Source organism: Phycodurus eques, chromosome 10, assembly GCF_024500275.1.
Source record: "Phycodurus eques isolate BA_2022a chromosome 10, UOR_Pequ_1.1, whole genome shotgun sequence".
In the NCBI taxonomy this organism is placed as follows: Eukaryota; Metazoa; Chordata; class Actinopteri; order Syngnathiformes; family Syngnathidae; genus Phycodurus; species Phycodurus eques.
Window position 1 is genome coordinate 4053012 of NC_084534.1, and position 26818 is coordinate 4079829.

Sequence of the window (26818 nt, forward strand, 5' to 3'; positions counted from 1 at the left end):
ATGGACAAGGCAAGTGAGAAATGGAGATGCGAAAACTCCGCTGCGATGGCTGCCCCGAGCCGGACGGCCATCCCCCAAACCACCACCGCCGTTCGTCTTCGGTACATTTACGATCCCAAACCTCAATCACCCAAGGTCCCAGTTCTGATCCGTCCTCCAGGCCCGAGACCTCCCTCGGTAAAACAGGGCTCAAAGCTCAGCTTGTCCGGCGATCCTCCAACCAAAACAATGATGAGGAGACGAGCTCAGTCGCTTTCTTCACCTGCGGAGAGGAGGAGAGCGCTCAGGAGCCAGCAGGTTCGCTTTGTGGACTCGCTGGGCCTTGATTTAGAGGAAGTAAAAGTGTTTGAAGTTAAAGAACGGCCCCTGATACCCCAACATGTTATTTTCAGACTACTGATGAGCTCTGAGAGAGCCTTCGGGAAATCTTTGGAGCTGTCCCTGCCTCACTTTAAACCCTGTTTCCCTGAGAATATGGGAGCTCAACCCGACTTCCTGAAGCGTGTGCGCGCACAGGCCGTGTGTCTGGAGCAGGTTGTGTGCTCAGAGCTGGGGATAGTAGGCACTATACAAGTACTTAATTTAGACTATGAGAAAAAGGTCACAGTGCACTACTCTTTTACCAACTGGAGAACATCCACGGATACAACGGCATCCTGGGTATCAAGCGGGGCCCAGGGAGAATATGACGCTCCGGGGACAGACGTCTTCCGATTTCGTCTGCCGGTGCCGCCTTTCATTTTGCAGCCAGGAGCTTTATTGGAATTCGCCATCTGCTATCATGCCAAAGGTTCTAATTATTGGGACAACAACAATGGGTGCAATTACAAACTGACTTGTCACAGCTACAAGGTGACTGTACCGAGGGAATGTGAGGATAGTATGCTGCATTTTACCTGAGTGACCACATAAAGGCGCTATTGCATTGGCGCAGCTATCGTATAGCAGTTATTGCCACTCTTTCATTGACACTATTGCAAACGCTGCTGTGATACAATCACTTACATTTGCTCAAATACTATTGACACACACCGTCTGTGGTAAAAAGCACTTAGATTAACTGCACTGAAGTGCCTGGCATGCTATAGCCTTTGGTTGAATTTGTAACTGACATGCTTTAAACCAGACATATCATTAATAATGCTCACTGTTAAATGCTAATTCTAACTATAAATTAGTGGCTCTAAACTAAAGGGGAAAAAGTGCCCTATTTGAGTACGAATGTAATCACAAAGAGAATGTATGTGATGGGAAACAAATACAATGTGTTACATGTGGATGGTAAGCCTATTTTATTCTTTTTTTTTAAAAAATATGTATTTATATATAATATTGAAAATGCAAGACAAATCTGTCATATGAGATCTCATCGCTTCATCACTAAATTAGATTGGTACGACAATGTGACACTATGACATTAAAAGCATTAAAAATCACATCAAAACTTGTGCCCAGTTACACAATATAATGAGCTTCATTGATTGATCTTATTGAGACATGCGGAGTCAATATTTGTTGAATAAGTAAATATGGCTCTTTGGCTGACATCCGGATGTATGTGGTTAGCACATCTGTCTTAAACTCGAGAGATTCTGGGTCTGAATCTCAGCTCGGGTCAATCCTGCGTGGAGTGTGAATGTTCTCTCTGTGCTTGTGTAGATTTTCTCTCATTTCCCCTGCTTCATCATACATTCCAAGAACATGCAACCTTGTTTCATTCAAGACTCTAATTGTCCAATGGTGTGAATGTGAGTGTTAATGATTGTTTGCCTACACGAGAGAGTCGAAATATTAGTTATTTCACTATATGGAAAGGAGTGCATCCAGGAATACCTGGGTTAAGTATACTTGAAGCAAACCTGTTGTTCACCAAAGTATGTGTTATGCAGCTCAAATACTATCCAGATTTTAAGGAATCTGCCAGACTCAAGTCATTTGCTGGTGGCGTTGCATTTCACATGTTTAATTAGTTTGAATAACTGAAGCTTGGCTCCTCCTACTCATTCTACTATGCTCACACAAAACCAAACCTCGAACACTGAGGAATATATAAAAAAGAAAAAAAAAAAGAAAAGATGGGGGGTAGGGATTAAATATTTGACATTTAAGTGATTTGTTGATAATAGAAATACAGTAAATTGGTAAAATAGGTGTGAAAAGGTCAAGCACATGGGTATTTAAACTTGTGCGTACTTTTTTAAAATTAGTTTAACATACAAAGATCATTTATCTGCTTTCATTGAGGACTGACAAAATCAGAAAGCTTTCACATTGGAGAGGATGAAATAGGATCTTCTTCTTTTCCTTTCGGCTTGTCCCTTTAGGGGTCGCAGCGCGTCATCCTTTTCCATGTAAGCCTATCTCCTGCATCCTCCTCTCTAACACCAACTGCCCTCATGTCTTCCCTCACGACATCCATCTTCCTCTAGCTCTCTTGCCTGGCAGCTCCATCCTCATCATCCTTCTACCAATATACTCACTATTTCTCCTCTGGATGTGCCCAAACCATCGAAGTCTGCTCTCTCTAACTTTGTCTCCAAAGCATCGAACCTTGGCTGTCCCTCTGATGAGCTCATTTCTAATTTTATCCAACCTGGTCACTCCGAGAGCGAACCTCAACATCTTCATTTCTGCCACCCCCAGCTCTGCTTCCTGTTGTCTCTTCAGTGCCACTGTCTCTAATCCGTAAATCATGGCTGGCCTCACCACTGTTTTATAAACTTTGCCCTTCATCTGAGCAGAGACTCTTCTGTCACATAACACACCTGACACCTTCCTCCACCCATTCCAACCTGCTTGGACCCGTTTCTTCACTTCCTGACCACACTCACCATTGCTCTGGACAGTTGACCCCAAGTATTTAAAGTCCTCCACCCTTGCTATCTCTTCTCCCTGTAGCATCAGTCTTCCCCCACCACCCCTCTCATTCATGCACATATATTCTGTCTTACTTCTTCATTCCTCTGCTTTCCAGTGCATGCCTCCATCTTTCTAACTGTTCCTCCACCTGCTCTCTGCTTTCACTGCAGATCACAATGTCATCTGCAAACATCATGGTCCACGGGGATCCCAGTCAAACCTCATCTGTCAGCCTATCAAACACCACTGCAAACAGGAAGGGGCTGATCCCTGATGCAGTCCCACCTCCACCTTAAATTCATCTGTCACACCTAAAGCACACCTCACCACTGTTCTGCTGTCCTCATACATGTCCTGTATTATTCTAACATACTTCTCTGCCCCTCCAGACTGCATGCAGTACATAGTTCCTCTTTGGGTACTCTGTCATAGGCTTTCTCTAGATCTACAAAGACACAATGGAGCTCCTTCTGAGCTTCTCTGTACTATTCCATCAACATCCTCAAGGCAAATAATGCATCTGTGGTACTCTTTCGAGGCATGAAACCATACTGTTGCTCGCAAATACTCACTTCATCTTTAATGCCTTCCTAACTTCCCCCTTACTAATCACTGCCACTTCCTGGTCCACCACACTTGCCTCTTCTATTCTCCCATCTCTCTCATTTTCCTCATTCATCAACTCATCGAAGTATTCTTTCCATCTATCTAGCACACGACTAGTACCAGTCAACTTATTTCCATCTCTATCCTTAATAACCCTAACCTGCTGCACATCCTTCCCAACGCTATCCCTCTGTCTGGCCAACCTGTATAGATCATTTTCTCCTTCTTTAGTGTCCAACCTGCCATACATGTCATCATATGCCTCTTGTTTGGCCTTTCCCACCTCTACCTTTGCACTATGTCGCATGTCAATGTATTCCTTTTGCCTCTCCTCGGTTCTCTCAGTGTCCCGCTTCTTCTTAGCTAACCTTTTTCGTTGTATGATTTTCTGTGCTGTGAGGTTCCACCACCAAGTCTCCTTCTCTCCTTTCCTGCCAGAAGATACACCAAGTACTCCTGCCTGCCTCTCTGATCACCCTATGTTGCTGCCTCTTCTGGAAAAAAGTGTTCACTGCAGCCATTTGCATCCTTTTTGCAAAGTCTACCACCCTCTGTCCCTACAAGTTCCTTTCCTGGATGCCCTACTTACCCATTACTTCTTCATCACCCCTTTTTCCTTCACCAACATGTCCATTACAATCTGCACCAATCACGACTCTCTCTCGGTCTGGGATGCTCAGAACTACTTCGTCTAGCTCCTTCAAGAATTTCTCTTTCACCTCTAGGTCATATCCTACTAGCCACTAATCCCACGATACATAACACCCTCAATTTCAAGTTTCAGCCTCATCACTCGATCTGATACTTTTTTCACCTCCAAGACATTCTTAACCAACTCTTTTAAAATAAGCCAGACTCCATTTCTCTTCCCATCTACACCATGGTAAAATAATTTAAACCCTGCCCCTAAACTTGTAGCCTTACTGCCTTTCCACCTGGTCTCCTGGACACACAATATATCAACCTTTCTTCTAATCATCATGTCAACCAACTCCCGAGATTTTCCTGTCATAGTCCCAACATTCAAAGTCCCCACATTCAGTTCTAGGCTCTGTGCTTTCCTCTTCTCTTTCTGCCGAAGAACCCGCTTTCCACCTCTTCTTCTTCGACTTCGACCCACAGTAGCTGAAAGTCCAATGGCGCCCTGCAGGTTGACGCTGCTGGTGGCGGGCATTGTTAACCCGGGCCACGACCGATCCGGTATGGAACGCTCATATTTGTTTGGCAAAGTTTTAAGCCGGATGCCCTTCCTGACGCAACCCTATGCATTTATCCGGGCTTGGGACCGGCTTACAGTTTGCACTGGCTTGTCCCCCCCATAGGGCTGTATTGAGAGGCTGAAATAGGATGATTTGTACTTTTAAATATAAAAATTGCTCAAAACCTTTTTTACTTCCATTCATTTTTTATGCATTAAGCTAATTATAAACATTATGCTTAGGCATAAACAATGTTACACATACCTTTCGGTGTAGTGTTGCCATTTGACATTTAATTATGTGGTTATATGCATTTTAACGCAACCAAATGTTCAACGGTTGAGTTATTTTGTTTTGCATATTAGAGAGGAGCAGTTGAATGCAAGAGGATGATAATTTGAACATTAAAGGTGGCTTACTTCTGAACATTGTGTCCCCCACCCCCTCTTCTGAAATGATGGCTACACCCCTGCCAGTCCCAACATTATCCCCTCCTAACAGCTGGTTGCCTTTGTTTTCCAGTGTATCTTCTTTCCACAACCAGGAGGTGACAACACATCCTTCGAGGGAATTGTCCTTGGCTTTGCCTGACAGGCACAATGAAGTCATCGTGACTGAGTCAACCAAATGTTTCCCTCTTCTCTCACGCTGCTTTACTGCATGTACTGAATTTGTTGAAACATTAATTATGATCTTGTAGCATCCTGCAAGATATGTTATAAAACGGTTAGGAAGTTTTTAAATGATAAGCCAAGAGCAGTGGCAAAAATTAATATCTGCGAAGCGTGATACCGCACAAAATGGCATTCTGGGTCCGACAGGCCAACCACCACAGCCAGGATCGGAGCCAGAGGGGAGGCCGGGGTAGCACTGGACCCCCCTGTATTTCTGATTGGACCCCCCAGATGCCCCCCTGATGATTGACATATCACAGCATCGCACGTCTTGTCAAAAGGAGCCGTTTGTATTTTGAAATCAGAATCATCTTTATTTGCCAAGTATGTCCAAAAAACACGCAAGGAATTTGTCTCTGGTAGTTGGAGCTGCTCTAGTACGACAACAGACAGTCAATTGACAGAGAACACTTTTGAGACATAAAGACATTGAGAAAAACAGTCACTCAGCAATAAAGGGTTGCTAGTTATCTGGTAATGCTCGTACAATTTTTTTTATTTTATTTTTTATTTTTTGACAATTGTGCAAAAAGATGCAGAGTCCTCTTGCACTTAGAGCAGTTTGAATGACTAATATAGCAATAGTCTGGTGCAATGACCATTGTGCAAAGGGCGCCGAGACTTAAAGGAGTGTATGCAGTTCAAAGTGACGAGTAGTGCGATAATCTGTGACAATGTTGATTGTGCAAATGTTGCAGATACTCCTCAATCAGTGTGCAAATGGAGCAGATGCTACTCTGGCATGAGTGGCCAGTATTGGTCAACAACAGAGACTACTACAGTGAGTGCACGAGTAGTATATAATTGGCCCGACAGAAATGTGACAACAAACTCAGACAAAAGAAATTGGCAGCATGTTGCAATGGAATTGTAAATTAGCTGTTTGGAATGTCTGCAAATTCTAGTTTGCATGATGATGATGATGGCCCAATGGTTAAGATCATCGCCTGCCACCATGGGGCACCTAGGTTCAAGACTCCGACTGGACCATCCGCCAACATCCCCTGGACTGACGGCTGTGGTGTCCTTGAGCAAGACACTGATACCCCGAAATGCTCCCCGGGCGCTCCAGCTGCCCCCTGCTCCAGTGTGTTCCACTAACGTGTATGTGTGCACTGTGATGGGTTAAATGCAGAGAACAAATTTCGTGTGGATGCATGCATGTTCATGACAATAAAAGGTGATTCTTCTTCTTCATTGATCGGTAGCGCCTAGCTTAGGGAAGGAGCCGGAAGAGCTGGTGACCGGGATGTGGAGGGTCCGAGAGGATTTTGCATGCTCTTGTCTTAGTTCTGGCAATGTGCAAGTCCTCAAGAGTGGGTAGGTGGTACCGACAATCCTTTCAGCAGTTTTGATTGTCCGTGCAGTCGGAGTTTGTCCTTTTTTGTCGCAGCACCAAACCTGACTGTGATGGAAGAACACAGGACTGATTCGATGACCGCAGTGTAGAACTGCCTTAGCAGCTCCCATGGCAGGCCGTGCTTTCTCAGAAGCCGCAGGAAGTACATCCTGTGGTGGGCCTTTTTGAGGACTGAGTTGATGTTGATCGCCCACTTCAGGTCCTAAGAGACTGTAATTCCCAGGAACTTGAAGGTCTCGACGGTTGACACAAGACAGCAGGACAGCGTGAGGGGTAGCTGTGGCGAAGGATGCCTCCTGAAGTCCACGATCATCTCTACAGTCTTGAGCATATTCAGCTCCAAGTTGTGTCGGCCGCACCACAGCTCCAGCCGCTCCACTTCCTGTCGATACGCAGACTCGTCACCGTCCCGTACCGTGAAAGGTACATGCAGGTTTTGGAGAAACATATGCTGCCATCCAAGCAACGTCTTTTTCATGGACGCCCCTGCTTATTTCAGCAAGACAATGCCAAACCTCATTCTGCATGTGTTACAACAGCGTTGCTTCATAGTTAAAGAGTACGGGTACTAGACTGGCCTGCCTGCAGTCCAGACATGTCTCCCATTGAAAATGTGTGGCGCATTATGAAGCGTAAAATACGACAACGGAGACCCCGGACTGTTGAACAGCTGACGCTGTACATCAAGAAAGAATGGGAAAGAATTCCACGTACAAAGCTTCAACAATTAGTGTCCTCAGTTCCCAAACGTTTATTGAATGTTGTTAAAAGAAAAGGTGATGTAACAGAGTGGTAAACATGACCCTGTCGCAGCTTTTTTGGAAGGTGTTGCAGCCATAAAATTCGAAGTTAATGATAATTTGCTAAAAACAATAAAGTTAATCAGTTTGAACATTAAATATCTTGTCTTTGTTGTGTTGAATATTTCATTTAATTATAAGTCGAACATGATTTGCAAATCATTGTATTCTGTTTTTATTTATGTTTAACACAACGGGCGGCACGGTGGATGACTGGTTAGAGCGTCTGCCACACAGTTCTGAGGACCGGGGTTCAATCCCTGGCCCCGCCTGTGTGGAGTTTGCATGTTCTCCCTGTGCCTGTGTGGATTTTCTCCGGTTTCCTCCCACATTCCCAAAAACATGCATGGTAGGCTAATTGACAACTCTAAATTGCCTGTAGGTGTGAATGTGAGTACAACTGGTTGTTTGTTTATATGTGCCCTGCGATTGGCTGGCAACCAGTTCACGGTGTACCCCGCCTCTTGTCCAATGATAGCTGGGATAGGCTCCAGCACGCCCGCGACCCTAGTAAGGAGAAGCGGCTCAGAGAATGGATGGATGGATCGATTTAACACAACGTCCCAACTTCATTGGAATTGGGGTTGTATATCAATTGTTTTCAGTTGTTTTCACTGTATTACTGGGCTATTTTTTTTTTTTTTTGTGAAATAAATTTGAGTTGCTAAAGAATGTCAAAAATGTCGGTTGTGACTTAATATCTAAGTTAAAATTTGGCTCCTGAGGCAAAAGCAGTTGGCAACCATTGAGTAGCTGAAAGTTTGAATATGAAACTTACATCTGAAGTGGTCTATTTCTCCTGACATTTTTTAGACTTGAAGTGGGGATTTGATAACATTGTGCAATTGTAATTGATGCTAAGAGTAACAAAACTGGCCTGTTTTTTTTCATAGGGTCCGTTGAGAAATGAAAAGACGGGGACAAGCTATATAACTTATTTTTAAAGAGAAGCAAGTCAGGTAACGGTAAGGTGGACAGACAGAGTGTGAGTGAATAGCTCTTGTGTGTGTGTGTGTGTGTGTGTGTGTGTGTGTGTGTGTGTGTGTGTGTGTGCGTGTGTGTGTACGTGTGTAATTATGTGTGTGTGTGTGAGTGGATAACTGTGTGAGCGGGTTACTCTGTGATTATTGAAATATTGTTGCAGTTGTGTTTCTGTGTACATTGTGTTGTAAACTGCTAATAAACTTTAATTTATGCGCACAAACGTCATCTTGTGTGTGCTTAGTATGTACTTTGCAACATTTAGAGACTGATGCAATTCATTGGTCGAGAAACACATTTTTTTTTAAACATATGAAAAGCACTGTTACCATTGATACAGTATACTACTTTTATATTTAGACAGACTTTAAGGAAATCTAATCAATAATAAAGGTTTGTTTTTTTTAAATGAAAATATTTCTCTTTGAAACTCAATTGCTTGAAAATTTTCCAGGTATTAGTTTGTGTCCATGCAAGGAGGAAGACCACAATCTATCGTAAAATGTTTTCAAAATATGCATTTTATTCATTGGAAGTAAAATATTAAAAGTATTTTCATTGGGACGGAAAAGGCACCGACAGCCAGGAATGACACCTGTGTAGATTCTTAGTTGTCCAGGTCATGGAACGCCGCAAAAGTTGAATCGGGGAAATTGAACTTGAACTTCTCTCCCACAAAGATTGTCTCACTCCATGGGAATAGTGGCCACTAATGAGACAATTTAACACCAGGCAGGTGAACAAACAGTTGTTATGCAAAATGATCATTCATTCACCAGCCACGCCTGTCAACAACTACAACAACAATTATAAGAGCAACAACAACAATAACAACAACAATGATCCTCATACAATCAGGAAGACACAACACTTAAAATAAGACTCATCACACAAAAAAACTAACTTGTTTTAAGACAATCTTCACTTGTTTCAAGATATTTTTTACTTAAAGTAGGAAAAAAAATGCCAATGGAGTAATATTTTATATATTTTTTTAAATCACCAAAAAAGTCTTATTTTGAGTGTAATTTAATTATATTTTACTCAAAATAAGACAAATATTATTGGTAAGATTCTGAGTAGGAGTAAGTAAATCAGTAAGTTAGAGTATATTTTTGTCCCCCTAGCTATTTCAAATTTACATTATCTTGAACTTAGCTTGAAAACATTCATCAGAAACAAGACAAAATTGTCTAACAATATGGTACCTATTCGGTGATGAGTCTTAATTTAGGTGTAATCAGTTTAGTTTTGACTAGAAATAAGACAGAAAGAAATAATATTCTTGGTAAGACTTGGGGTATTTGCTGTGTAAAATTTAGAACTGCAGAAACCTTTTGGATTAAAGGGGAAACAACTTAAACAAGAAGACTACAGTTTCCTCAAATCAACTTTTGCGGAGATGGGTTGTATTATTGATACAACAATAAGGCCTGGTTTCGGAAAATGACTAGACTAGAACGGAGTCAATCAATAGATTGATGCCTTAAACAGATGCCTCATAAAAGTGTAGTATGACGTGAAAATGTGTAATGAGGTTTATTGACATGGTTTCAGCGATGTTCTTTCTGACGCTTTCCCAGCATCCCACCAAATCATATATGGGCAATATAGATAATTCTATTAACTTAAGATAGATGTCTGTAGACAACAAGGAAGTTAGCTAAGGGTGGATGTATGATGTGATTAAATCAATGTCGCCACACTAAAAATTGGCTAAAACCGATGAGTAGATGCTGTGAGTCACCAATGGCCAATATGACACCTGTGATTCAGGATACCCCCTTTCCACTCACAGGAGCATGCCTTTCTGTCGTACCCCTCCACAGGTTTCTGGCTATTGTGGATAAGACACCTCACGATCTGCCACAGCTGACATTGGATCCATTACTCCAAAGAGCGAGCTGTTTGTGTGAGTGTACAGTCAAAATTGAACCCACGCTGCCATCTGTAGCCTTTCTATTGCCAAGAGAACACAGTGACTCACACGAGACGTTTGCTGATGTCAAAAATGAAGCAAAAATTCCACGGCCAGTTGAAAGTACCTGACTGAGATGTCGCTACAGAAGGTTTCACAGCATGTTTTTTTTTTTTTTTTTTTTTTTTACTCTATCCACCTATTGCATGTCTTTTCTTTTGGCAGCATGGAGAGCTTAGTAACAAGGTTGTTGTTGTTTTTTTTTTTTATTGTGGCGACTGAAATTCATTGATGATTCAGAACTGCTCTTTAAAGACATTTACAATTCACACTTGCTAGTAATGACATGTTAATGCTGTGATATCTAAATAAAGATTAAAAACACAACAGAACTCCAATGAACACGCAAATGTTTCTTACAAATTGAAAACCTGTATTGTGCAGACAATAAATAGTGCTTACAAAGGGAGGTTGCCTTGTTCACAGACAAGGTTTTTGATTAAGAACATAGATGCTGTCGATATGAAACTCATCACCAATTGAACCAGTGAAAGTCAGACAGAACGGGGAGGTGACGTCTCAAACAACAGTGGGATAGGGCCACTGGGCCACATGCACCTTTCCCCCACACCTATGGCATTGCAAATAAGTATTTTAAAATAGTCAGTTTACAAAAAAAAAAGTCTCTGAACAGTTTCCTGTTCTCCTGACAAGGTCCCATGAAGGTCCGTGAAATGATCCTGTGAGTAGATCTGGCTGAATGTCGTCTCGTCTACTCGTGGCTCCATTTCTAGAGACATAGCCTCCAAGGTTTGTTGGACCCAAATATCAGGACACCCACTGACTGTGGGCCAGTACACTGGAAGACTCTGTGCAAGGTCTTCACTGACTGAACCAAATATCAGCAACTCTTCACAGAAGAAACCTTGCTAAGGCCGGTGGAACCTGCAGGGGGGGGACAAAAAAGGGGGATGAGTCTGGGCTTATATAGTCCCATACTGGGGTTTCATAAATCAGCAGTTCTATAATTAGCCCAGAGGAATCATAAAGCAGCCAATGCCTTTGCACAAGAAAGGAGTCTTGTGTAAGCACAATGGCAGATACTCCAGGGACTATTTAGCTCGAGGGATTCTGTCTTGAACAAGCAAAATGTGAACTACAGTGCTGTGAAAAAGTCTTTGCTCCCTTTGCAAATTCTTATTTCTTTTTGCATAGTTTCCCCACTTTAATGTTTAAGATCATCAAACAAATGTAAATATCAGACTATGGTAACCCATGTAAACATAAAATGCAGTTTTTCAAAGGTGATTTTATTTATTAAGAAAAGAAATATTGAACGCTACCTGCCCCCTAAACCTAATAAGTGGCTGGCCCACCCTCAGCAGCAATATCTGCAATCAAGTGTTATCTATAACTGCCGATGAGTCTGTGTATGTGGAAATGTTTTGGCCCACTCTTCCATGCAGTATAGTTAGAATTCAGCAACAATGGAGGGTTTTCAAGCATGAAAGGCCTTTTAAAGTCATGCCACAGCATTTCAATCAGATTCAAGTCCAGACTTTGATTAGGCCACTCCAAAACCTCGGATTTACTGCTGTATTTTAGATCATTGTGCTCCTACAAAATCCAAGTGTGCGTCAGCCTGAGGACATCACCAACTGATGACCAAACATTCTCCTTCGGGATTTTCTGGTTAAGAGCAGAATTCATGTTTCCATCAATCACAGCAAGTCATCCAGGTCCTGTATAAGAAAAGCAGCCCCAGACCATTACACTAGCACCACCATGTTTGACTGTTGGTGCAATGTTCTTTTTATGAAATGCTGTTGTTACATTTACATCAAATGTAATGAGATACACACTTTTCAAAAAGTTAAATTTTTCATCTCGTCAGTCCATACAATATTCTCCCAGAAGTCTTGGGGAGTCATTCAATTTTTTTTTTCTTTTGCTAAAGAAAGACGAGTCTTTTTGGTCAGCAGTAGTTTTCCCCTTGGAACTCTGCCATGGATACCATTTTTGTACAGTCTCTTTGTTGTTGTTGACTCATGAACATTGACCTGAACTGAGGCAAGGGAGGCCTGCAGTTCTTTAGATGATCTCCTAGGTTCCTTTGTGACCTCCTGGATGAGTTGTCGCTGTGCTCTCGGGATAATTTTTGTAGGCCGGCTACTCCTGGGAAGGTTCACCGCCGTTCCATGTTTCTCCAATACTGTATGTGACCTCTTCTATACAGTGGAGAGCTAAACTAAATGTGGCCATACTGCACAGCATGCGCACTCACTGATATGTCACAATATAAAGAGGAAGACCATTGACACACTAACCTTGTCAGGTGTTTGCTCGAAGAATGAACCTCCATCTCCGTACTTTTGAACTCATTCAGTTCTTTACGGATGGCCGCCTGCAGAACAAAAGCAACATTCAGCATGATGCCCTGCATGCATGCTTCCTCCGGGGATACATGTACAGTATGTTGTTCTGACACATTATGCAATATTAACGACAAGGGTTTACCAATTGTTTATAAATACGTTATAAGTGACTTTATGAAATAACTGATATTTGACAGTTAATAACAATAAATCCATCCATCTATTTACAGTACTGTACCACTTGTCCTTATTTGGGTTGCAGCTGAGCTGGAACCAATCCCAGCTAACTTTGGGCGAGAGGCCGGGTACAACAACCACGTGTTGGCTCTCAATTATCTATTCCATTATCTATTCTTTTAAAAAGGGACATGTGACACGGAACAAAAATAATTAATGAGCAACCACCTATTACTAGAAAGGGGATAAGCAGTGCAGTGCTTACTGTGACAAAGTCACGCTCAATGTTTTCAGAGGTTTGCTAGGTCTTGTTAAGAACCTAATTAATATCCAATCTATAGACATTTATAAACCCTTAATCATTACGTTGAAATTTGTATCTAAAATTTTTCTAGCTACCTTATCAGCAGCTGACAGTCTGGTCCAGGGCTTGTCTGCCCTCCTGTCATAGTCCTGAGCTTTGGCCACTTCCACATAGTCACTGAAACGAATGAGAATCTTTCTGTCCCGCAGTTCATCCACTGTCGGTCGCTGGTTGAGCTGTGCAAATACAAATCAGAGTGAGTGCTACTGCTACTACGTATATGCTTTTCAACTTTTTGGTCAGGCTCGATGTGTTTGAAGCTGCCCTGTGCAATCCAAATACTGTATACTGTAAGATGAATACTGTTCGAGAAACTGCAGCTGCATACCTTTCTGTTCAGGCGTTGCTTTATTTCTCGCCTTTCTTCCTGTTCAGTCTGGTCATTTCTTTCTGTTGAGAACCAAGGAAAATAAATATTAGGGCCATTTTTATTCAAGTAATATTAAGCCCTTTCGGTGAGGAAATATATTCACTGTTTTAATTGTGGAACTGGTTAAATTGACTAAGCCAGTGGGTCTCAAACTTTCTACACCTACTAAAGAAATACTGAGCTCTCCAAGTGCCACTGTCATCAACAACTTTAAAATACTTTAGTGCAGTAGACACAGGTGTTAATCAAAAACAAGACAGCGCTTTTATTCCCAAAAAGTTAATTTAATATTACTGTAAGCCACTGTTACGTTATGCACAGTTTGAACAATAACAGTGCGCTTAAACATAGGGCGGGAAAAAATACCGAAATGATTCAACTCAAATGTATTGTACATACAAGTTTCACAATAATTCTACCTTAATAAAAGTTTGAAAACAAACTGTTCTTAAATCTTAAGCGGAAATGTATTGTACTAAAAAGTAAAATACAACTGAACAGTACTTGGGCAGTTATTCTTTTGTATTCCACTAGAGGGAATCAACATACAATATTATATATACTGTAGTGAAAGTTTGGGCAAGGGGGGGGAAATAAAATGATTATTTTTCACAACTTGTACTCCCTGGCTGGCAAATAACACCACAAATATTGCATTAGAATGCATTGGAAAATTCATTGAAGCATTTCTCAGTCGGTTCAGCGCAGTGATCTTGTGGTGTATTTCGTAAAGGACACAAGATTTAGATGGCACAAGCAGCTGCTCGCAGGCTCACAGGTGGCCAGTCTGAGCTCAGGACAAATGTTGTACATCTTCATTCCCTGCATGAATGTGTCCCACAAGTTTCTATCCTATTAAGTTTCTGACTGCCTGACAGCAGAAAAACATTTGATTGGTTACAGTCGAAGATGCCTTTAATTTCGCGGAAGAGTCGACCGATGCACCCACTCGAGCCATGACGAACTAACGTTTGGATCACTTCCAGTACTTTTTAAAATCAAGATTATTTCAAAAAGACTTTGTCTTTGGTGTAAATAAATGCAATGTCTTTCTTGTACATGAGTGTGAAGCAGTTTCAACATGGGTTGATAAACTGTAACAACTAAAGTAATAGCATCTTGAGCTCATGAAATATCTTAATTTTAAAAAGTGTAATGAGGGATTGAAAAGTGCTCATTTTATCATAACAGTGGATAATTTGTGTGTGTCTGTGATAATATATATATATATATATATATGTATGTATATATATATATATGTTAAAGTCCCACCCCTAATATATATGGGACATTAACACATTAATCACAATTAATAAAATAAAATAATTACTTTTAAACATTACCACAGTTTGTTTTCCAAACAACACGGAACCTTTTGTGAGTGCACAATTTCCTGATACACCGATTACAATGATGCACATGTCAGCTTGGTTTTGTGCAAATTGTGCAAAAAGGAGTTTCAACCCTCCAACATGTGATCCAACTTTTCGACTGCCACGCAGGAGCACCATTTAAAGGGAATACATTTCCCTTTAATACAAAAAAAAAAAAAAAAAATTGTCCTAAAATGGCACTTTAACTTTAGGTCTGTTTAATTTTGGCCAGGGATATTTTCTATTATTTCTTTCTACTGTTTTTCATTGAAATGCAAGTAAATACATTTTTCCAGCGTTAACAATATTCCTGTCTGTGTCCATCATTTGATTCAGTCGTCACTAAAATCCATTTAAATTAAACTATGTTGCTTTTTAGGACAAATATTGTTATACAATTAAAATGTGATTAGTCGAGATTAACTGCAAAGTCTCTAATAAAATTGTTTTTCATCAAGTCCCACCCCAAATACATGTCTATATAATTCTAAAATTCTCAACATAAATGATGAATGTTTGGCACATCTGTGGTTGAATTATAATTGTTTTAATCCATACATTCATTTGAGCCACATTATCGAGTGTATTAAATTTGTTTCCGATTAAATATAATCTAATTTTCATTTCACATGTCATTTCACATCTCAGTGTGGTGTATGACATCCATTGATTGTAAAATGAAATACAAGGTTTTCTAATTCCGACATATCGGTTGGGGTGTTCTCATTTGTGTTGACCCCTTTCCATAAAACACTCGTATTCAGGATTTTTGTATTTATGATCATACAACTTCTCCCCCCCCCCCCCCCCCCCCATAACTTGCAAGCAGATGCAAGTTATGGCATAGGCCTATTGTATGGAAATGTATGGAAAAAATGAATGAAATGCCTCAGCTAGTTAAGTGGGAAAGGCGTGAGATTTGTTTTTGATTTGTTTTTTTACGTGAATAAAAACTTTGAATACATGTTTGTAACTTACGCTTCAAGATGTTCCGACTCTCCAGCTCCTCCACCGCCGGACGCTGGCTCAGTCTCCTGCGAAAAAACACCAAAATGACGTTCTGGACCATTTTGGTGCTGTGGGCTCTCAGTTCCACCAGCACTTGGGGCGCGTGTGTCTCGTGCGGGCACAGCTCCAAGAGGCGCACGTCCACGCGTCCTCCCCAATGCACCTCACTTGGCTCCTAAAGCCTTTATGAATCCACATCGGAACAAAACTCCAAAAACCTCTTTCGGATTACGCGTCCAATTCACTTCCGAAGAAATTCCCCTTAAAAACAAGTTTCAGCTGATATCCCATGAACGGGAAAACTGAGCAAATGTTCCCAGTTGGACGTGTGGAGGATGTTGATGCGTTGTGAGTGGAGTTGCGTGAACGCAGCACACGCCGCCTCCTTTGTAGCACACCGGGAAGGGCTGGGACACGCACGCGCGCGCGCACTGCCACGCAAGGTCATAATCTTTTAGCCATGTGCTGCAGTTGCATTACAACAGAACAGAAGTAGTCAATCGACACCATGTGGGTGGTGGCCGTGGTGGGGACTGCATTTTCTTTCCATGAATTGACCAACTGATTTTGTAATCGCTTTCCAACAATACACAATAACTTATAACTTGTACATGTGCCGGTATGACAGAGATCATGTGATCACAGCGCTGGTACCGCGTCACGTTGTTAACCAGTCAGCAAACAGCAATCTGTCACGATTCATGAGTCAGCATTCCACATCATCTGAACTTTAGCATTCCCCTCAACGTGCCAGATGAAACTGTTGTTACAATGAAAACACATCACCTCATAAGAAATTGTAATTCTAGGGAAACCTCGGTTCACAAACTACGGAAGCGTATTGCATTCACTTGGATTAAAAAAAAAAATATTTTTTTATTTTGAGGGCTATGTTTTTTGGAATATTTCTTTCTGTTTTTCTGAGTATTTTTTTCTGTTTTTCTGACTAATGATGTTCCCCCAATTTGGACTAATAACAATACCATCTACGTGAGTCAAAAACAGGAGTATCTCCCAGTGTCTTAAACCCATATCAAAATAAAACTTGATCAAACTATATAGGCCGGTCATTTTGGAGGGGGGAGGGGGGGGGGGGGCAATTACTAAAAAAAAAAAAACAGGGGAAAAAAATACTCAGAAAAAGAGGGGGGGAATAGTCATAAAACAGGGGGGGAGGACATTTGACAGAAAACCTGAGAAAAATAATTAGTCAGAAAAAAAGAAAAAAAATACTCAGAAAAACAGAAAAAAAATATTCAAAAAATCGAAGCCCTCAAAAAAATTACTCAGAAAAACAGAAGTTGTTTTAAAATCCAAGTGAATGCAATACACGTCCATAACAAACACCCCTGTTCACAAACAAAGACGTTAAATATTACTTCCGTTCCCGAACACCACTGAAACAAAGTCCTTAGAATTGACTTAATTGGCACATGTACATTGCACATGATTTCAATGTCCTAAACTGATGTATATTATTTTATTAAAATTACAGAGGCGTATTGCTGCCCAAAAAAAAATTAATCTGTATCACGTTATATAAATTATGACATGAAAACATGATAAATGTAACTTTTGCGTTCGGCAAAACAAAAGGAAGCAATTATTTCCGGTTCAGATCACTGGTGGGGCCCAATGAAGGGAGAGAAAAGTGCATCAAGTCTTATAAATTAAATGTTACTAGCTATGCAAATACACTGCTCTTCGTCAAGTGTTTAAAAAGAAGACCAGGAAACCCAAAATCTTATCACGTTGAACCATTAAACTTATCAAATTTTAAATTGATCCTACTAAAGGGTGGAACATTATGTTAAAAAAAACGTATCATGTTAAAATGTTAACTTTAAGACGTTAAAACTTATTACGTTAAAACATGAAACTTACCACGTTAAAATCTTAAACTTGTCATGTTAAAACGTGAAGCGTTTTTTACGTGAAAACATGAAACCTATCCCGTTATAACGTCATATCTAACTTTTTTCTGGGTGTGGCAGCAATATGCTTCGGAAGAAAATGATGTCAGGTTACCACTTTTTAATCATGAGCAACTGATGTACACAATAAAAATAAAAAAAAGAATTCAGTAAATGCGCTAGGGGGGAAAATTCTGACTTTGATTATGTACGTTGGCGGATGCAGATGCCACACAGAAATACACACGTTACACATCTTTATTAAAGGGGTGAGAAAATATTTCAGATTTTCAGCAGAGCATGGTCACATTGTCTATAGATGTCCTTATTGTCTCATTTCCTCAAGTCTAGTAAGAATACAACTGATCGTAACTTTGTATGTGCTTCTTAAAGCATAGTAAAATCTTTAAACCCAAAAGACGCATTTCTGTCCATTTTTGCATAATTATTAGACCCTGGGGCACCATAAAGAGGCTTGGGCAGTGTGCAAGATGAAGATTCTTAGTGACCATGACGAACACGGAGCCGGAGAAAATTGAATTTTCAACAAGCGGAATTGACGTTGAGGTGAAAAGCCTGGCGACTTCCCTGATTAGATCTACCGTATTTGTGTTTGTTCCAGTATGCTATAATACCATCACCAGACTAGATAAGACTGTCAATGGTGATGATCCAATCAAACCATGGACCTACAGTAGGGATTAAATCTTATGTTTTTCTTTTTTTAAAATCATTTTTGCTTGTACAACGGTGCAAAATGTTGGTTGTGTTGAAAGATTTATTATGAAAAAGATGGAGGATTATGAGCAATGACGGTACCACATTTACATGCATTTTGGACAAATAAAGCCACCAATTGGTGAGCACAGAAAAATAGCTGCATGTGCTCAAGTTGTGGGATCTGCATCTCTCCCGCGGAAGCCAGAGTAACTCAATCGGTGAAAATTCCTGCACCTTTATACAGATCCTCGCCAAAATCGAAAAAGTTATTTTTGGCCCATGTGCCACCCGACAATACAGAGTCTGCGAAACTAAACTATGTATCTGCACCACTATTTTCTGATTATTATGTCAAAATGACTGCTGAGTAAAAATAATGTGTGCTCCAGAATTGCCTTGTAAAATTTCTGAGGATTGAAGGAGCATTTGAGTTTTTATTCTTTATTATCCATCCATCCATTTTCTGAGCCGCTTCGCCTCACTAGGGTCGCGGGCATGCTGGAGCCTATCACAGCTGTCATCGGGCAGGAGGCGGGGTACACCCTGAACTGGTTGCCAGCCAATCGCAGGGGACATAGAAACAAACAACCATTTGCACTCACAGTCATGCCTACGGGCAATTTAGAGTCTCCAATTAATGCATGTTTTGGGATGTGGAAGGAAACCGGAGTGCCCGGAGAAAACCCACGCAGCCACAGGGAGAACATGCAAACTCCACACAGGCGGGGCCAGGGATTGAACCCAGGTCTTCAGAATTGTGAGGCTGACGCTCTAACCAGTCGGCCACCGTGCCACCTATTCTGTATTATCTAAAACCAATTCCAAGATGTGACTTCAGCTGACGTGCTATTTTTTTACACAGTTCTGACAAGGGGGGAATAGCACCTTGAACAAATATCTAAAATAAGCTTTTGCAAGCTCAGCTGTGACTGGGACCCCTGAGGGCTTCCAGAACATACCCACAGACACAACATGATGAAAGAGGACGGTAGACAAAGATAAATGGCGCCAAGCTATAGTAGGATGTGTGGTCAGTGAACTCATTCCAGTCATTTAGCATTTACCTCTTGGGTGTGAATTGAATCAGAACAGCCATTCCCTAATCGCCCCCGATGAACATTATATTCTTAATACTCAATGTGAATATAGAAAGGGGGGGGGGGGGGGGGACTTCCTCAAACACAAGAAGACTGAGTCAGACTGTTTCTGTTGATCCAAATAATCCCAACAGGACTTTAGTCACAAGCTCCTGCAGTGATGTGTGCTTCACAAGTACTCCCCCACTCTGCTTGGTCAGAGCTAAAAGCTCCCTGTTTGTTCAATGAACTCACCAGCATGTCAAAGGAATGAGCTGCCTCTAACAGAAAGGGCTGATGCGAATGTCAGGCCACCGCGAGCAGAGGAGAGCATGACGATTCAGGCTGCTGCTGCCCACTGAGGTGTGTCCTAATGCCTCGCTCTTTCCTCCTCAGTGGCACAGCCCGAGGACAGGGGGGCCGCCCTTCAATGCAGCTGAATCTGCGTGATACCAGACCTGCCTCAGAGATGCAGTGCGTGGAGGACAGTTTGGGTTGAGATGCCAGTAAAAATTAAGGAAACCTCGTTCATCATAGACTACCAAAACTGAACTGTTTTTGCAACTTCAATGCCAAAACTGTAGACCTGGAATTCTTCCATTCTTACGTCACAGATTTGATGTAGTCTGTGAGTGTGTTTTTGGCAAGTGGTGCTCTGATATTTGCTGTATTTTCTGGCATCAACTTCCATTTTGTCTTTGCAAAACTGATACATTTTCCTAGAGTTCCCTACCATCCAAAGGTCTCCTGTGCTACATGAATGGGACACATTCAAAGAACAACATGTGAAATATACAAATCAATTCTTAATCCGACTGCTGATTTAGGCTTTGGATGTTCTGCCCTTTACTGCAGGACCACAGATCGAGCGGGGTATAATGTCAGCATCCTACTGGGAGCAAAGTGTGAAAGAGGTGACTTCAAAAAACCATGCTCAGCTTTGAACATGTCCCCAGGTCACAGAGCAACAGGGTCACATGGTCTTTATCTGCGGGATTTTCAAGCACATCAGTTCCAAATTACATTCGAATATCAGAATTTGAATGCCCTAGGTAATAACATTTGCAAATTAAGCCAAACTGTCAGGAAAAAATATAGCTGATCTGCTTGGCATATGCAAGCCTTCATTCTGGATATGTCCTTCAGATGGTAGAAGGCAGTTTTAGTAATTGATTTGATCTGACTGTTGAAAATCAGGTCGGAATCTATCAGTACACCAAGGTCTTTCGTTTGTAAAGAGAGTCACTCCTGGTATTTACTAACAGAAAAGAGGATTCTCTTTTCTTTATTGCCAAAAACAATTATCTCAGTTTTGTTGTGGTTTAATTGAAGAAAATTTTGGCACATCCAGTTATTTATCTGTTTTAGACAGTTACACAACAGCTCAATTGAACTATGGTCATCAGTAGACACTGCTAGATATAACTGTGTGTCATCTGCATTGCTATGATAGTCAAAATTAAAGTTCTGAAGAATTTGACTTAAGGGTAGCATATACAGGCTGAACAGGAGGGGTCCAAGAACTGACACTTGAGGGACCCCATAGGTCAATGCCAATTAATGAGATTGAACATTTCCAATGATTACAAAATAACTCCTTTCCTCCAGGTAGGACCTGAACCATTTAAGGACTTTTCCATTTTGTCCTACCCACGTTTCCAACCTGTTCAGCAGTATATTATGATCTACCGTATCAAAAGCTGCACTGAGGTCCAACGAGACCAGAATTGATACCTTTCCTGAGTCAGTATTCAACCATATATCATTTAGCACTTTGATAAGAGCAGATTCTGTACTGTGATGAGTTCAGAAACCTGATTGAAATTTGTCAAAAAGTCCATTTAAGTTCAAGAAATTGCTGAGTTGATGAAAAAAAAAACTTACTCAACAATCTTGGCTATGAAAGGGAAATTTGAGATGGGCCTATAGCTTGCTAACATGGAAGTGTCCAGAATTCTATTTTTTAGAAGAGGCTTAATGCCAGCTTCTATAAGAGCTTTAGGAAACACTCCTGGCTGGAGTGAGCAATTGATTATTTGCCGCAAATTAGCTTGCACAGACTTCACAATAGCTTTGAAAAAGTCAGATGGTGTTGAGTCAAGACAGATCGTTGATGGTTTCAGCTGCTGAATCGTTTTCTCTCCAGTTTTTTGGTCAACTCTATCAAATTCTGACACGGTAATAGACTTTTTCCTAGGTGGCTTCAGATGCAGTATAATTTTGCTGATTTGTGCTGATATTTAACCTGACGGATTTTATTTTTTCACTAAAATAACAAGCAAATTCATTGCATTTATCTGCTGTTAGGAGTTCTGGAGTTATCTGATTCGAGAGGGTTGCCAACCACAGCAAACAGAGTGCAAGTATTGTTGAAGTTCTTACTGATGATTTCAGAAAAGTGTTGCTGTCTAGCCCTGACTAAATCTTGGTTTAAATTACAAAGACTTTGTAGTGGCCATAGTCAATTAGGAGCTAAGTCTTTCTCCACTGCTTTCTCCACCGTTCTGCTTTCCTAGACTTTGATTTAGAGTTCTTTACCATCATTGTGCTCCTCCACTGTGTTCTAGGTCACCTCAAGATTTTCTTAGTTTTAATAGGAGCCACAGCATTCATGACATTTGAGATTTTCCAGGTGAAATTATTCAAAAGTTCATCAACTGCCTCAGCATTCAGAGCTTGTGGCACAACTATGGTCTCCATAAACTTAGTAGCGGTACTCTCATTTATGTACCTCACCTAGTATAATTTATTTACACTGAAATGATGACTTAAAAATAACAACCCTTTTTTCCCTATTCCACACTTATTAAAATTAAAATTTGCTGCTGTTCATTTAAAATGGCATTAGAGCTACTTTCGGTGTCACGGTGGGGACTGGTTAGAGCGTCAGCCTCACAGTTCTGAGGACCGGGGTTGAATCCCCGGCCCCGCCTGTGTGGAGTTTGCATGTTCTCCCCGTGCCTGTGTGGGTTTTCTCCAGGCACTCCGGTTTCCTCCCACATCCCAAAAACATGCATGAATTGGAGACTCTAAAATTGCCCATAGGTGTGAATGCGAGTGGAAATGGTTGTTTGTTTGTATGTGTCCTGTCCTTGGCTGGCAACCACTTCAGGGTGTACTCCTCCCTGATGATAGCTGGGATAGGCTCCAGCACGCCCGCGACCCTAGTGAGGATAAGCGGCTCAGAAAATGGATGGATAGAGCTACTTTCTGTTAACCATGTTTCATTTAGTAGCAGAAAGTCTAGATCATAGGTTGGAATGATGTCGTTGACCAACCCTGCCCTATTATTTTATTTACAGCTCGAAAAGGTGATCACTGTCAAAATGAGTCAAATATATCACTAATTACGCCTGTGATCCAACTCTAATTTGGCACAAGGGGGAGGTACTGAAGAAGAGGAAAAAGAAGAAGAGTGGGTGCACATGCTTTCTGACTATTGACACTTCAATTAGATGGTACTTGCAGCTGGATGCCTTAAAAAAGCCCATTGTATAACATTAATTATTGTATTTGAGGAAGGGTTGATCTGTTGTGTTGACAACATGTGATTTGGAATTATTTTTTCCTCATGCCACATGCAGTATGTATATAACTATATAACTTAGTTACTCGTGACGTTTGCTTCCATTTGACCAATCAAACGGAGCCAGGCAGTCACATGTCCGCACGCAGCACATGAATGCAAATTGCAGTTTGGGCATACAAAAGGAGGATGAAAAAAAAACAATCTGCAATGTATGCACAACACTGCAGATAAAGATGTACCGGTAAGTTTGCAGAACTCATGCACAATTTAAAAAATAAATAAATCTGAAGCTACTCACCTGTTACTTCGTACTTGATTATTATTATTTTTTTTTAAATCAATACATACTATTACTGAAGTAATTATTTAGAAGACTACTTTTTACCTTGACTTGAGTCATATTATCCTAAAATATCAAAACTCATACTTGAGGACAATTTCTGGCTCCTCTACCCAACTCTGGCCTCAACAAGCGAGATAGAAAATGGATGACTGGATCATAGATCACAAACTATCTGTTCACCAAGGGAGACACAACCATAGCCAATGCCAAGATGTATTTTCATTCCAAAAAAAAAAAAATTAAATTGTTGAGAGAAGAAGAGCAGCAGGTTCACATACAGCCTGCCTTGTCTCTGCCATGTCTTTCCAACAGACAGTCCTTTACAGACATTTTAAGTTGTAAGACTGCGCTGTTGTTTGGTTAACAAGAATCAAAGCAATTCCAAATCCTCCACTGGACCTGACTAATATAGCGATGGTACACTCAGCTGTTGTGTGGCCAATGTATTCGTTTATTCACGGACAGCAGCTGTCATTCGCTGCTCTGCCCTCGTTCTCAAAGGGAGCTGCTGTCATGTGTGTGTGTTCTGGTTGTTGTCTTCCCCCTTGTCTCGTACACACCTGACATTTTCTAATTTAATTGCGAAATATTCATGTTTTGGAATGTTTTTAGTATCACTGAAAACAAAACAACCAGTAAATGTGGAATTATCTTATCCCAGTCCTGTGACAGTACATTTCCAGTTATAGTCAGATTTAATATGAATATATGTCACACAAAGAATACAGATGGGCTACATTCCCATGAAATGGATAGCCTCAATGTTGCTTTGTCCCACTGATGTCCCCAATAAGATATTCGAAATTCTAAATAAAACACCCTGTTACGAATGCCCTCAGTCTGGTGCAATGCAGTTTCTATTCCATTTTATCATTGTCTCTCAATAGCTTGAGGTTTTGTGATCAGCGAATATAAAATATCAGCCCTTTAACCTGGAGCCCTGGGGTCAAACTGTGAGCCTTTTTGCTTCAGTCATTTGTTATTTAAACATTTTGTTCTCAAAATGTTGCAAGATAGTTTACTGAATGACCAAAAAATTGCACTTGAGAACAGCAGTAAGACATTTCCATTGGTAAGAATTTGACTTGAATGAAATATTAATCAGTCCATATATCATCACCGCACAGTACAATTTCTCAGTGATACCAGGTTGGCCTATATATAGCATGTCTGTGAATTTGTAACAAAGGATTAAAATGGGGACATTCATCAAGACAGTTAATTGTGACCAGATCACTACAAGAGCCCCTTAAGGGAACAGAGACAGTTCAATCAGAGGGGAAATGGGCTGGGAGGTTGCCATCTCTCATCAGGAAGAAACAGGCTCAGAGGTGAGGGAGAGCTGGGCTGCCTGTGACGTACATAGGGCATTGATTATGGCTAGTGCCTCTGCAGCATTTGGCTAAATTTAGAAATAGAGGGTTCCCTTCCGCTGCCCCAAGCCAGCCCACGGCTCTGCTTTCTGCTGCAAAGTGCCAAGCTTAGGTAATAAGTCAACGCAACAAATCGGTTCGACTGAACCTTTAGTGGATATGTTGCATGGCATATTGGTGGAAAACAAGCAAGTCATTTGAAAAATCATTTTCCTAAAAAAAAAAGATTCTTCTGACAAAAACAACTGTCTCTCCAAAATGAAAAACTAATCAAATCTGATGATAGTTCCAAGTCCATGATTCAATTCTTATCTTCAACTATACATATACAAAAGGGGAATCAATGAAATGATAGTTGGATACGTATTAAAAGAAGAATTGTGGGGTTTGTACAACAACATACAGTATGCATGGTCAAAATACTGCAGATGATATCTCATTACTGTCTCAGAAAGCACAACTACAGGTACAGTAGGCGCTATACAAAAATGTAAAGCACTTTGTGTTGCTTTCTATGTATGAAATAAAGTTTGGTCGATTGGTTGATTGATAGATTGATTGCATCAGACACAAACACTGCTCTCTTTGAGTATCTGTGCAGTGTGTGCAGTCCCTGGTACACGAGAGACACTCCCTTCATGCTCGGTTATTCTTGTTCATGTTCTCGAGTTCATGCACTGAGCACATGGCCAGTAGGACAGAGACGTTGGCAAATGGTGCAGCCACCCCACACAATGGCATGCCTCAGCTGTCCCCCACTCTGTGTCAGTTGATGTGGATGGCTTGCACACTAGTCAGTCCTGCTGTCAGTCACAATTGGTACCAGGCTGCAAGCAGTTTAATCAACCTGGATGCTAGTTGAGCTTCACCCACCAAAGTATTGTTGGAGGGACACATTCTGCCTCATAACATTCCCAACCAGTGTGATTTTTCACACTATCGTCAGTGCAATCTGGAGTCTGCTTTGTAAATTAACATTCAGGTGTTACCTTCATGATGTTACCAGTGTTACGTAACATCGGACGTTCCTCACCGCAGCTTTAAATTAGAATTGGGCATTCACTGTGGATGCAAAGTGCTTGGCCACTGTTTTTGTTGGACTGTACTTGCCCAATTCAATCATTTCATTCGAACCTTCATAACCTAAGAACATTTATTAGAAAATATTTTACTTTAAAAGGTGACACAGCTAAAAAAAAAAAAAAAAAAAAAAAAAAAGATAATATAATTCATGGTTTTATCTAGGAATGGGCGACTATCGATACTAGGTATCGGTGTCCTGTCGATTCCAGCCTTATTTCAATGTATCGGGTACCCGTGAAGGCTGCCGGTATCATCCACCGATACTTAAGCAACCCTCCTGTGGCTGTTGTAGTATTAGGAAATAAATGACATGTATGGCTGACAAAAAAAAATGTCTGTGTGAATTGCGTCCTTCTCCATCCTCTTATATTCCCATTAAGACACAATGTCTGTTTGAATGGCAGACAACACAAAGCACTGTTTGCTCTCCTGTCATGTCAGTTCAGCATTAATGCAGCAGTCAGGAAACGTACATGTATGTAACATAAATAAGCTGCAGGGAAGTGGCTCATTACAGGTCGCTGCTCTGACCTCTGTTCTTTAACCATCGTTATACAAACGACACATAACCCTGACCTTGCAGTCGCACTTCCCCCTTATGACATATAATTGATCGCTTCCTGTGTTTATGCAAGCGTTATTTACATAGGTAGTTTGTAGTGATTGGGAATGTAGCTGTTTTTCCCTGTAGTGTGCTATCACTGCTAGCAAACTGTT

The 26818-nt window shown here is 40.9% G+C and overlaps 2 protein-coding genes across 4 annotated transcripts in view; one reads left to right on the forward strand and one right to left on the reverse strand.

The window, feature by feature from the left end:
• ppp1r3db (protein phosphatase 1, regulatory subunit 3Db) lies at positions 1-900 on the forward strand. Its single transcript, XM_061688719.1, has one exon. The coding sequence runs from the start codon at positions 1-3 to the stop codon at positions 898-900; it is 900 nt and encodes a 299-aa protein (XP_061544703.1).
• Positions 901-9049: 8149 nt separating this feature from the next.
• The window catches only part of phactr3b (phosphatase and actin regulator 3b), a 59731-nt gene continuing 41962 nt past the window's right edge, over positions 9050-26818 (reverse strand). For all 3 annotated transcript variants that reach the window (XM_061687795.1, XM_061687794.1, XM_061687796.1), the window contains exons 9-13: positions 16035-16090; positions 13642-13703; positions 13349-13489; positions 12725-12801; positions 9050-11342 (exon numbers count right to left, since the gene is read on the reverse strand). In XM_061687795.1, coding sequence (XP_061543779.1) covers positions 11327-11342; positions 12725-12801; positions 13349-13489; positions 13642-13703; positions 16035-16090 — 352 coding nt within the window. In that variant the 3' untranslated portion in view covers positions 9050-11326. The remainder of the gene's footprint in view (positions 11343-12724; positions 12802-13348; positions 13490-13641; positions 13704-16034; positions 16091-26818) is intronic.

What these genes read in the sequence shown, in the direction of transcription:
- ppp1r3db (XM_061688719.1), top strand. Translation starts at nt 1, where the DNA reads ATGGACAAGGCAAGTGAGAAATGGAGATGCGAAAACTCCGCTGCGATG.